The sequence below is a fragment of the Lycorma delicatula genome, chromosome 10 (genome assembly GCF_047948215.1).
Source record: "Lycorma delicatula isolate Av1 chromosome 10, ASM4794821v1, whole genome shotgun sequence".
NCBI classification, from domain to species: Eukaryota; Metazoa; Arthropoda; class Insecta; order Hemiptera; family Fulgoridae; genus Lycorma; species Lycorma delicatula.
Genome location: NC_134464.1, coordinates 25,747,560 through 25,761,403, shown reverse-complemented (window position 1 = coordinate 25,761,403; position 13,844 = coordinate 25,747,560). Strand labels below are relative to the sequence as shown.

At 29.1% G+C, this 13,844-nt stretch overlaps 1 protein-coding gene across 2 annotated transcripts in view; it reads left to right on the top strand.

Moving 5' to 3' along the window:
• LOC142331031 (ribosomal RNA small subunit methyltransferase NEP1) overlaps positions 1-10,664 on the top strand; it is a 29,877-nt gene extending 19,213 nt beyond the window's left edge. Inside the window, exons 4-5 of one of the 2 annotated variants that reach the window (XM_075376621.1) lie at positions 2,920-3,056; positions 10,524-10,664. In XM_075376621.1, the coding sequence (XP_075232736.1) occupies positions 2,920-3,056; positions 10,524-10,637 (251 nt within the window). In that variant the 3' untranslated portion in view covers positions 10,638-10,664. Of the gene's footprint in view, positions 1-2,919; positions 3,129-10,523 lie in introns of both variants that reach the window. The other variant, XM_075376620.1, reaches the window with a different exon arrangement.
• Positions 10,665-13,844: the final 3,180 nt, after the last annotated feature.

The window sequence follows — 13,844 nt, the reverse complement described above, 5'->3', positions numbered from 1 at the left end:
TCCACAATTTGATTTTATCATCCCTTTCGCAAGACGTATGTATTTTACATGTTTTTACCTCTAGAAGGATTAGATCTCCAATGTATTGTCACTCCGCGAATAGAAGCTACATCGATATTCAAATTCTTATTAATGATCAAATGCTCATCACTTCTATTCCGAACCTAAAAAACAAAAAACATATTTTTTTTATTTGTTGTAAAGATTTATTTTAACTAATTTATTCTAGATTAATTAGAATCTAATAATAATTGACTCTGTATAGACTGTCGATGGTAATTTGCGTCGTAACATGTGTCGGATAAACTGGTTCCGGCGATGATGAAGGTACGCTGTAATTTGGTGCATCAAGTCGTGGTGACATCGGTTGATATGGATGATTACCGCTATCTGACAATGAAGAATTCGCAATAAGAGGGGTGTTTTCTTCAGCGCTACAAGAAGCCCAATGTAAACGTATGGCTGAACTTTCAAAACTTAACCTCCTCGCTTGTGGACGAACAGGAGAAGATAATCGGTTTTCTGACATTTCCTGCAGCTGTAGATCATTGCTCGTACCTTCATCGGGAAATATTTTTTGTGATATCTGAAAATAATATACAATACATGTAAAATCTATATCTTATTTCCTAAGTAATCTATTAAAGAAACAAAATAGTATTTTATGAAATGTTTGTTGAATATAAAGATATAATATATCCCAAGTAACCAAGCCGTTTTGAATATTTCTAAACCTGAAAAAAGCACATCATATTTCTCATAACATATTACTTATAAATTTTACAAATGAATATATATATATATATATACTATAATATAAATAATATTATATAAATAATATTTATATATATATAAATTTATATATATATATATATATATATATATATATATATATATAATTATTATTTATTGCTGGAATTAAACAAACACAATATCATTTAAAATACATAGTTACTTTATATATATATATATATATATATATATATATATATATATATATTAACATTTAATATATAATTATCGCTAGAATTACACAAAGACAAAATATTATTTTATATTAAGTTATTAAAATGACGTTTCACTTACCTTAAATAATAAAGATGGCGACGAGAAAAATTAAATAGTCAAGCACAGTATACACTAGTAGAACAGAAAGAACGCAATAAAAACTGGTGAAAATTTAGCGGGCTTTTATATAAAACCGTTAGCCTTGTCATTGAGATAACTTTCAAATAAACAAAGTATGACGCAAATGATTTTTTTTAGGAATTTTTTTTTGATGACGTCAGCAGAATTTTTTTTGACGGAAATTTTTTTAGGGAATTTTTTATTCCCGCCGCCACTCCGCGCAGGACACGGACGCGGCCTGTGGGGCGGGGTGGCGTCTGCGTGTGTGTTTGCGTGCGTGCGTCGAAGGTTTTTGGCGTGAAATTTCTTTGACCTTGACTTTTAACCTTGTCCCAGAATCGGCATGGATTTTTGACCTAGTCCCAGAACCGGCATAATTATACTACTACTACTATTATATTACAATTATATTTGACAAACAGTTTTGCTCATAGCTAGGGGTACATCATATAAAAAAAATGACTGATTTAATTCCTTATTAATTTATAATTATCTTATTACAAGATATATGTGAATATATGGTGCTAAAGTTTCTTTTTTACAAATAAAAAATTACTGGTGATAATAATGTGTTGCTAGCTGGTCCCTGATTTACAGAGGGATGTGATTTGGAAGCTTTTGGTATAAAATTAATTTTACGTTCAATAATATGTTTTACAGTTTACAGAAGATTTACTTACAAGCACACTTTCTGTCTAATTTAAATTTGTTACTGTACTGTAATCTGATATTCTAATTTATTTATATACTGTATCTGATTTTATTTTAAAATTTGTTTCAAAACTAATATATGATACACATTACTACTTATTATTAATTTGCCAATTGTAAATCTAAAAAAAATTAATGACGAGGAAAAAAATATGGTTACATTTAAAGAATATTTTTAATTATGATGAAAGTAAGTTTTCAAAGAAATTTATCATTCAATCACCAATACTGAAAAGAATAATTATTTCTCTCTGTTCACCATGGGACTGTAACTCTAGAGAACATCATTATCAACTGTAGGAGGGAACCAACCATAATTAATGTCTTGTGTAGCTTAGGTACTTTACATATGCCACAGCCACAAAAAAAAGAGTGGAAGATATAGTTGAAAGCTAAATAATGTATCCTTTTTATTAGGAAATATTATATTTATTATTCGTACTGCCTTCACTTATCAGCAGATCAAAATCCTCTATATCCACAGTAACAAATAATAATTTTGATTTTTCAGTTTATATAAAATATTTTCTTCCATCATCCATTTTGTTTTTTCAAAATCTTAAACTTCTAGTGCCATTTATATGAGTTTAATCATTTGATGCTTGTTTCATGAAGTTGGTGCAATACTCTGGAGTTAAAAAGCACAAATAAATACATCTTGTTGAAATAGTTGGATAGTAAATTGGAGGTGTTTATGACATTTTATGACATTTAAAAAGTTTAGAATTTTCACAAATAAATGAAACTTTTCCATTTGTATGAATGTTGCTAGATACTTTAGTTTAAAAAAAAAAAAAAAATTGTAAAAACATAAATGTTATTTGATATTTACAGAATCCTTGTTATTATCCTCTGGATAATTTTGAGAAAAAAAAATCCTGTCATTATTGAATAATTTTTTTTTTTTCAATTTTATAGTACAGTAATTTACTTATTTTTTTTCAATAAATGCAGTCATACTCTAGTAAAAATTGATTGTAAATGTGGGATTTTTACTGTTAATTTAGTAAAATCTCACCGATTTTACTATGATATAAATCTTTATATTAATGTACTTGTATTTATTTCTTGTTTCAATAGTTCAGTTGCTTCATAAATTCAATGTACGAGCATCAGATGGAGGAATGAAGTTGTTAAAAGTCATACGTAATCCTGTCACTGACTATTTACCTGCTGGTTGTAAGAAGTATGCTACATCATTTTCATCTACAAATGTAGTAAGTGCTAGACAAATAGTACCACCTAATGAACCAGTTGCTATTGTTATTGGTGCTGTTGCACATGGCCAGGTAATAATGTGTTTATTGTAGTTTAAGTACATACCTACTGTTTTATCTTTAGTTACTGAAGTTTTTGCCAATACAAGCTCTGTGTAGAAAATAACCAACCGTTTTTAATTATGCGCCGGCGGAGACATTTAGTGACATTGGCAGCATTGTGTTCCACATAACCTCTGTAACCACACATTCTTGGATTGTTGATATCTCAGTTATTTTTATTTGAGTGCCATGTGTTTAAGTGTTAGTAGTAATTTTTGTAATGTTCGATTTTTGAGAACAACAATACAACATAAAATTTTGCGTAAAACTGGAGAAAACCTTCACAGAAATGGTTTTAACTTTTGAAACAAACTTACAGAGATGATGCTCTGGGTCACATGCAGTGTTATGAATGGTTTTCACGATTTAAAAGTGGTCGTCAGACAGTTGAAGATGACTCAACCATGAAGATCTTCAACTTCCAACTTATGACACCTGCGTTCAGAAAATTAATGATCTGGTGCATGGAAATCACTGACTGACTGGTAGAGAACTTGTAGAAGAGGTTAGCATCTCAGTTGTATCATGCCATGACATTTTGATTGAAAAATTGAACATGCATAGAGTTCTAGCAAAGTTTGTTTCTCACCTAATGACCGAAAGGCAGAAAGAAAATCGAGTAGACATTTGTCAGCAACTTCTTCAACAAGTCGATGACAATGAAACATTCATGCAAAGGATTATAACAGGAGACGAAAGCTGGGTTTATGGCTACGAGATTGAGACAAAAGTTCAATCATTGCAATGGATTGGCAAAGAATCTCCACCCCCCCCACCCCACCCCCCAAGAAAGTACATCAGTTTTTATCCAGTGTCAAAGCAATAATTTCTGTTTTTTTTTTTTTTTTTATTTTAATGGAATTATACATTTTGAATTCTTGCCTAAAGGTGAAACAGTGAACCATGTGTACTATCAAGGCATTTTACAATGGTTATCTGAAAAAATCCACAAAAAGAGCCAAGAGTTGTGACGAGACAGTTCATGGTTCCTTCAAATGACAATGCACCTGCACATTCAGCTTTGTCAATTTATCAGTTTTGCACCAAAACTCAGTTGACTGTCTTCCCTCAGCCTCCCAACTTGCCAGATCTGACTCTTTGCGATTTTTTCTTATTTCCGAAATTAAAATCAATCTTGAAAGGATGCCATTTTGAGACTATTGATGACATTAAAGCAAATTCATTGTGGGCTTTAAAGACCATTTCAAATGAAGCTATCCAGGACTATTTCGCAAAGTGGAAACACACCGCTGGGAAAAGCGTGTTAGTAGGGGAAGGGAGTACTTTGAAGGGGACAAGTACCAATAATCTGTAAAATTAATAATTAATAATAAAGATTAAAAAAATAAAGTTCAGTTATTTTTTATGCAGACCTCCTATAAGTAATCTTTAAACAAAGCAAGATTTCATTGAACATTAGTTAAATAATAGGAGTTAATATCTACATTGCAGTATTGAAAAAAGTAATCTTCAATTTTAAGAAAACATTAAAATTCACAGAATTATCAGTGTTTATTAGCTAATCTATAAAAATGTTTATCTGGTAGTGTAGAAGTGTGCTGAAATTGATAATGTATTTAACAGATAAAAAACTATTTAAATTGATACTGTATTCTGTTTAATTGATGAATGGATTATGTGATGTGCGAAAAAAATATTGTCTAAAGAGTTCATATTAATTACTTGACTGAAAACATTTTATTTTATATTACCAGATTTATAAAAAAGAATATCAGGGTTTTAATTTGTTATAATATTCCTTGGGTGTGATATGCAGTGTTGATTTAAGGTTAGAATCAAAGAGCAAAAAGGACAGTTTTAGTTGTGTGCTTGGTCGTAGATTAATTTACTGTCTTTCTGCTTGATAGGTGTATTAGCAAAAATGATAGTTCCTAAATTGAAAGCCTTCTGTGTTTTGCAGTTTACTAAATGTGAAGCTGTAGTTCAGTGTGGGTTCTGTAGAAAGTTTAATTGTAATTCTTCAAATGACAGTAATATTCATTGATGGCATAATCAATTTAAAATTATTGAATATCTGTATGTATAAGGAGAAGAATATGGGATGACAAAGCATGTCTGAAGAAAATGTTGAATGTCAGGGAGTGTTTCCTGCATAGTCCTAAAAAATCTGTAAGGAAGTTCTGATTCAGACTTGCAGTGCTGGTGATGACAGTGTGGAATGTTTTGAGAAAATGCTTACATATGCATCCATACCATTTACAGCTTTTAGATATTTTGAAGTCTACCAGTTACATTTTGCGAATCAGTTTTGTGATTGAAATGTTGCAGCATGAAGGTGCAACACTTTCTTGAATGTTGATTCATCGGTTTGGTGATGAGTCAATTAGAATATCTCAATGAACTCTTATAATGCAAAAGGGACTCTTCAAATTTAAATATTTTCTGTGCAATACCAATATTCCTACGGCAAGTTTACAATCCTTTCTTTTTTGCTGAAGCTAACATAACATGAGTTGCTTATTTGGATATATATATGGCTTTTTCCTCAACTGCAAGATACAGCAGAATTTTATTTGAAAAAAAGTGATGTGTCTCCTTACTGGCATAACTCTATACAGGGTTGGTTGAAATGGTCCTGATGATAGAGTTTGTTTGCTGTAGCCTCCAAGGTCACCTGAGCTAATCCCTTGTGATTTTTTCTGGAGTTTTGTGTTCGAGTCTTTGTTACCTACTGATTACTCAATTTGAGGCACAGGATCTAAGCAGCTGTTGCCCAGTACTACTGACAAGATATTTAAAGTAAGGGGACTAACGCTTCTATTGGTTCGATGTGTGGCATGTGATGATAGGTGCTCACATTAAACTCTGGTAATTGAAAATTATAAGAGTTGATCTTTCATTGTATTTGTTATTCATTCCTGTAAGTCAGAATTAAGAGATGCTAAATAATTTTAAAACCCAAATATTCTTTTTGTGCACTCTGTATATTATTATATCTTGTTTTCTGCATCATTATTTTGTTAGTTACAATTTATCTCATGAAGACCGAGGAATTATGAAGAATTAAAAATAATGCTGCTTCTGTTTTTATTTTATAGTGAAAATTCAGAATTCCATAACATTGTTAAAATATAAATAAAAAAGTGTTTTAAGATTTATGTATATTCAAAAACATTCTGAAAATGGAGTGAATCTGTCATTCAGACTTTTTTTTTTAATATCTTCTGCAGGTTATTATCAGTATGGTCCCAATTTAAAAAAAAATTGCTTCTACAGCTCTATAAAAATGGTTGTGAAAGAAACAAGAATACAAAAAATTGCATGTCTGCAGTCTGCATGTCTTTTATAGGAGTTGGCCAACATTCTTAGCAGTATTAACAGAAATACATATTTTCATAACTACCCTTTACTTACCCTGTTGCCAAATTATATTTTGAAATTGTATATTTACTGAAAATACATAGTGCTCTGTAAAAGAGTTTCCTATCATTATATGTAGCTGAAGTAACTGTTATAATTGGATATGAAATTGAAACATTGGGAAAACTTTTTTAAAATTCTTAAACACAAAGTCCAGTTTTTGACGGTTTCAGAATTCTTCAGACAAAACTGATTGACATGAAATTTGGACAATAATTAGCGAATAGCTCAAGGAACAAAACTTATGTAGTCCCGATGTCTGCTTTTACCCTGGGGGTGTGGATGCCACCCCTTCTCAGGGCTGGAAATTATTAAATTCAAAATAACCGCAGAAATCGATAGAGGAAAAAGGTCTTAGAAAAAAAATATTCTATAAACATTTTTGTAGTCAATATTTTTTTAATTATTCGTGATTGAAAATGTTGATTTTTCATCCAACCATTGTACGATTTTTCACGAATAACTCAAAACCCTTACATTTTATTGAAAAAAATTATTAGCAGAAATGAATCTTATAAAATAATGAAGAGATTGGTTTTATTTTATTTGTGTAGATGCAATACGAACCGAGTTATGCCTCGTTGAAGGTAACTTTTTGCTTACCGAAAACTTAAGTCGAACCTTTCAACGTTAAATAACGGACAACCAGAAAATTTTTCAAGGAAAACTTATAGGTTTTTAAAGTACTTGAAAAGACCTTTAAAATTAGCTTTGGTAAAAGTCATTAGCATGAAAACTAACAGAGTTATGATGAAAATAATTGTCTCACTTTTTCAGAGAAAAAATCAGCAATGAAACAAATAATATTTCCACAAGAATTGAAATTGAATGTAATCCTTTTACAGTTTACTTTATTTAAGTACTAACAATATGTTCTAGAAGTTTGATTGATTTGGAATGCCTAGATTTGAAAAAAAAGGTTGATTCAAAGTGGAAACGTTTTTTGAAATTTCTTAAAAAATGTTCTTTTTTTCACAATAATTCAAAAACTGAAGAAAATACAATGCTACAGCACAAAAATTTAATTTTTTTTTTTACTGAAAATTTTTTTTTTTTTATTTCTGTAGAATAGAAATTGATTGAGATATCACTGTTAGAAGTTTGCATTTGACTGTGAGAACCACCTTCCCCAAGCCCTTTAAACTCAAAAATTTTACTAACGTGGCGCTCAAGGGAATCTGAAATTCTCTGCAAAATGGTTTTTTGAGTGATTGAATAGTTTAAAAATTAAGGAAGTTATTGTTGAAAATCCAGTCGCATTTTTTCGGTCAAATTTTCAGAGCATGTAAATTTTTATATTCTCAACAGTTTCAGAGCATACCAATTAAAATGCGGAAAATGTTTTAAAACATTGGAACAGACAATTAAAACACTGGAAGAACTACTCCAAATGATATTTTGCAATTGCAAAAAAAGATGTGGTGCTAATTGTGGCTACAGAAAAGTTGGACTTTTTTTTACCCTCTGTGTGGAACATGCTCCGGTGACAGTTGTCATAATTGTTCTCCAATTACTGACCAAGAGGAGGAGGTCGACAGTGATGACAGTTCTTGTGATGATCCATAGTTACATTAATAAAACATGCTATTATAATGTACATAACATTTTTATTTCTCTCCTTTACTCATTTTATAATTTTAGTTTTTAATTTTAAATAAACATGATTATTCATTTTAATCATGAAGCCGGTTTGTAAGGTTTGGGACATTGCAATAAAGTATAAATTACATTAACAACTGTAAAAAGTTTATAACTAATTTTAAATTCACCATTAAAATATTTCAGCTGTTGAAAATTTAAGTTTTTTTTGTCATTAGGGTGGATTCTAAGGGTGCAACATTGTAACACATCATAAATTATGTTTCAGAATGTGGAGCAATGCTTATTCTACACGTTTAAATAATTTTGAGCTACAAAAGACTTACATGTATAATTTTAACAATTTTTTTCATAAGGGGTGGATTGAAAAAATCCACCTTGAAAATCCAGGGTTGAAACATTGTAGTAAATCATAAGTTATATTATAAACAGTAAAGGGTTTTATTCATTATTGATGCACCATTAAAACATTTCAGACTGTTGAACACTAATTTTTTTTTAATTTCTTCATAAGGAGTGGTTTTTAAGGGTTGAAACATAGTAAAACATCATAAATTATAATCCACAACATAAAAGAATGTTTATTCTACATATTTAAACATGATCTCAATCTATGAAATGTTTAAATGTATGGTTTTTGAATTTTTTTTAACAAGGCGTAGTTTTCTCCCCCAAAAAACAAAAAGCACACATCAGGAACATATAACTTTTGAAACAGAGGGTTAGATAAGCTTAATTACAAATTTTCATGAAAATCGATGTTGTCCGAAAGAATTCTTAGGTCTATTTTTCTGTCAAAATACTGGACTAACAGATAAACTTGTTTACTCAACACTGATTTTTTTTTGTGTAATTTTTCAGCGAGTTAATTGAATTTTGAAATTATGCTATTAAGAAATTATCTTTTCAGTAATTTTATTAACATTGTACTGTCAAACTCTCACATTTCTGTAATAATATCAAGAAATCTCCATGTGTACATCTTTTCTAGTTGGTACACAGCTAGGCAGTATTTGATTTCTACTCATTGAAGGCCTAATGTGTCCAGAGAGTTGTAAGCAGCAGTAATTGTGAGCGTTAATGGTTTATGAGACAGACTTATAGGCCACATACTAAGGCATCCTGGAATAGTCGCTTTAATATTGGAAGGACAGGTAGAAGGGAAAAATTGTGTAGGCAGGCCACGTTTGGAGTATGTAAAACAAATTGTTGGGGATGTAGGATGTAGAGGGTATACTGAAATGAAACGACTGGCACTAGATAGGGAATCTTGGAGAGCTGCATCAAACAACTCAAATGCTGAAGACAAAAAAAAAAAATGGTTTATTGTTTGTGATAAGATATACGCTGTGTATTTTCTATTAACTTCCACTATCACTGCAGCAATTTGCCATCACACGTCCTTCTTGTGTCCTTAAATCTTACATACCTTTGTTTAACACTTTCACATCATGTACTCTTCTGTATTCTGTGAATAATTTATCATATTGTGTTTCTATTAATTATAAATGAAAACTTAAACCACCTGGCAAGAAATACAAGAAAATTTAATAGAACACGCTATAATAAGTATAATGCGATGCACTGACACAGTGTGAAGAAATACTGCTGTAGTTAGAAGTTCAAGACACACAGGTGGTGATGTTGGTGTTGGTATCATTCCGGCAGGAAGTTTTATAGAAACATATTTGAAGATGCCCCATTTTACCAAGAACACTGATTTTTCTGGATTCTAAAAAATACTTAAATGCAGCATTTCACTCTTTAAGTCAGATTGGTTCCAACCTAGGTCAAAAACCTTTGTGAATTTACCTTAATTATCACAAACTACATCAGTTTTTTACTATAATCTATCGTATACCATTTTGTAATGAGGTCAAGAGGGCATGTAACAACTTTCTTAACAATTCATAGACTTCTAGTATTGTAATAATAATTAGAAATATGATACCAGAACATTTTTAAAAGATATTCTGTCATTCTAGGAGTTTTACTTTTGCTTTTAGAATTAATATACTGCCAGAAAGTTTTTAAACATGAATAGAGATCATCTTTGTTCATTGTGATAAAGTGTTCAGTACAATATTTTTATTCTTATTGAGTAAAGATCTTATTTTGTGTACGTTAATATTATTTACTGGAATTCCTAAGAATAATTTTTGACAGTTTTTATACGTTGTGAAGACTGATGAGTTAATATTAATCAAAATTATTAATTGGACTAATATATTTTGTTGGGAGAATATCATTTTGTCATATATAACTATTATCTTTGTATTGTTTGACTTATACATAGTGTAAACACATAATTAAAAACATTACTGCTGTCTAGAAAAAAAATTAAAAATTTTATGTTTGTTAACTGATATTTTCTATTTTTTTTAGGTGTTACCAGATTATACTGAAGAAACTATTTCAATCAGTAATTATCCTTTGTCAGCAGCCTTAACATGTACTAAACTATGTTCAGCTTTTGAAGAGATGTGGAGTATTTTATAAATAAATAAATTTTACTTTTTATAAAAACTGTTTTTATTAATATTTATTTAATTTTTTTTTTGTTATAATTCAAATGGACCTGCACCTTGTACATAATCATATAGATTGTTAATAATTGTTTTATAATGATTTTTTTTACAAAGATTTTTTTAAGATTCCATCTTAAGTTCAGTTTTTTTATTATAGACAAGGAAGTATAATTTTCAACTAATGATAAAAATAGCCGTTTTTAGAAATAGATTAATTTAATTCATTCATATTATATTGGGATAAGAATATAAATCAATTGATATTAAAAAATGATAAGAAATTGCACATCTGCTGTGAAATAATTTTATACATTTACTTTCCCATGCCTTTCAAAAGCATAGCATCGGAAGAAAGTATTTTGGTCCAATCATCTATAGAGATATTTGTATAAAATTCTTTCTGGTTACTGTGACAAATATGCATAAAACTATGGGTAAATAAAAGTTCAATCCTCTTGGCACAACTCCCCACCAATCTTGTTTTGTAATAAAAATTTAAGAATGCTGTGTGGAATTAGTAAAGAATTTATTTTGTCACTTTTATCATTTATATTTTGATTATTATGCACTTTGAATAATTTATCATATTGTGTTTCTATTAATTATAAATAAAAACTACCATTCTGTAATAAATACAAAAAAAAATTAACAGAATACTGTGTAGTGAGTATAACACGATAAACTGACACTGTGTGAAAAAATACTACTGTAGCCAGAAGTTAAAGAAACACAAGTGGTGATGTTGGTGTTGGTAGGATCATAAATATAGTTATAAAAAGACACTAATAGATCGAGTTACCATTGACTGAAAAACTGCCTTCAGATATCCTTTTGACATGATACTTCTACTGATTATAAATGCAATGATTATGACTAATATGAGTACCTTTTGTATATTATTGCTTAATAGGTTTATATAAACTACCTTTGCAAATACTGCTGCTTAATGGTTTATTATTTACGTTAAAAGTTCCACATTAAGTTTTTTATAGTTTTGATTGTCTGCATGCTAGTCTACTTGCTACATAGTTATACTGGTATGTTATGTTATTCTACTCGTAGCCTACGGGATTCTAAAAAAGAAACAACTTTTTACATGTTGTGCTTGTGTATCAGTACCTATTATTCCATTAATTTCATGACTATTATTTCATTAACAGCCTGCTACTGTTTGTGAAAGCTTAAGATATGTATTAAATCTTTATAATTTAAGAGCAATGTAAAATTTTCGTAAACGCAAATTGCTAAATGTAGAAGAGTAATAAAAATTAGTTATGAGGTTTATTTTTTTAGAAAAACGATTGAATAATACTTCATTTTCAAATGATGTAGAAATATTAATCCAGAAAATTTTTTTAGAGCTAAATATAAGTTCTATTTTGCTGTGACTATCAATTTTGACAGAAAATAATTTTTAGCTTTTTGGTTACTGTTATTTAGGATTTTGGTTAATGCCAATATCATTTCATAAATGTCAAGTGTAGTCAGGAAATGTATTGATTGTCTAATGACAAGTATTAGATGAGGTTGTATCCACTGAAGGATTTGATATAAAACCAGTAATTAATTAATTACTATATTTAAGTTGCGACTGGTATCTTGAAGGATAGATTAACTAACTCTTTCTAAGGTTATAACTATAAAGCAAACCATGCAAGGGTAACATAGATTGAAACTAACTAACCAATAAATTATATTAAATTAACCAGGCATTTATATTAAAGTTTTGTTTGATGATCTCTAAAATTTAAAAGATAATATTTTAGTTATAAATTACTGTTTATAACTAAAAAACTATAATTTGCATGAGTAATATTGAGGTTGATTCTAATTTGTTTAGAGAGGCAATAGAATTTTAGTATGGTAAGATTGTGGTTTATTTAACTTATTTTGTATTACAAGCTGAATGTTATTACAGTTTTAAAATTTAAGCAAAACTTATTGTTAACACTGAAATAACTATTATGGACAAAATTTCCTTCACTTTCAAGTGACATTACTTTCGTATTCAGTTTCAGCTGCTGCTGAAATTGAGAGATTATTTTTCCTAAGGCTAATGCCGAATTAGAGATTATTGATCCTGAAATAACAGGCTGTTGCCCAGTTATTATATAGTTTTCATGAAGTATATGTTTTAGTTTTTTCTTCAACTATCTGCGTGAAAATATATTTGCAAGAATTAGTGATGCAGAAAAAAATGGTGTTAAAAATCTTCAGTGAAGTAAAAATTTTCTATGAATAAAAACTCGTAGATTTTCCTAAATTTACCAATACTAAACATTGCTAGTAATGAAGTCTATTATAAGAGACAACTTTTGTTTTACATGTTTAACATACTTTCTTGTAAAATAAAAATCCTACTTTAACACATATAAACAAAAGATTATCAAAAAATGTTCAGATTAGGTTATATTTATGTTTAACTATTTTGTTTCTAATTTCTTGTGTCCATTGTGAGTAGATTGTAACTTATGTGCAGAAAAAATAAAAAATTTTCCCATCATTAGGTTTCATTAGTTACACTTGTGGTTTAAAACAGTATTTTGTGTCTTTAGCAAAAAGTTAACACTTTTATCTTGAATATGATACACTAATGAGTCTCATCACTAAAAAATCCTTGACTGAAACATTAAATAATTATTATATAGTTGCAGATATCTGAAGTAAATCATCACCATTTATAAATTTGACCGGGAAAAATTATATTTTCAAAAATTGGGGAAATTACTTGATTCTAATGTATAAAAGACTAAGATTGTTATTGCAGGTGAAGATACTTTAAAATAAAAATAATGTTACGGACTACATAAAAGTTTTTTTGTAAAAGACAAAAAAAAATGAAAAGGAGAAAAATTGACAGCTATGTCTAGTGCTAGATTTATGTATGTCTAGTGCTACACTTGTATACTGATCAACTACCAATGTAAGCAGAAAGGTATGATGATATATATAACATCTGAAGAAATTTTGTGGTCCTCATTTACAAGGGTTTTTTAATAACTTGTCAGAAGGAGCTATCAGTTTCACATCAGGTAATGTCCCATTAGATCCATACAACAATTTTTAAAAGCTGTGATCAAAATTTTAGCATAGTGTAAGAATTTTTTTTTGTATCTGAAATTTTAATTTGTTCTTTTGTTAATATTATTTTATTCTAATTAATTTTAGTTAAAAAAAA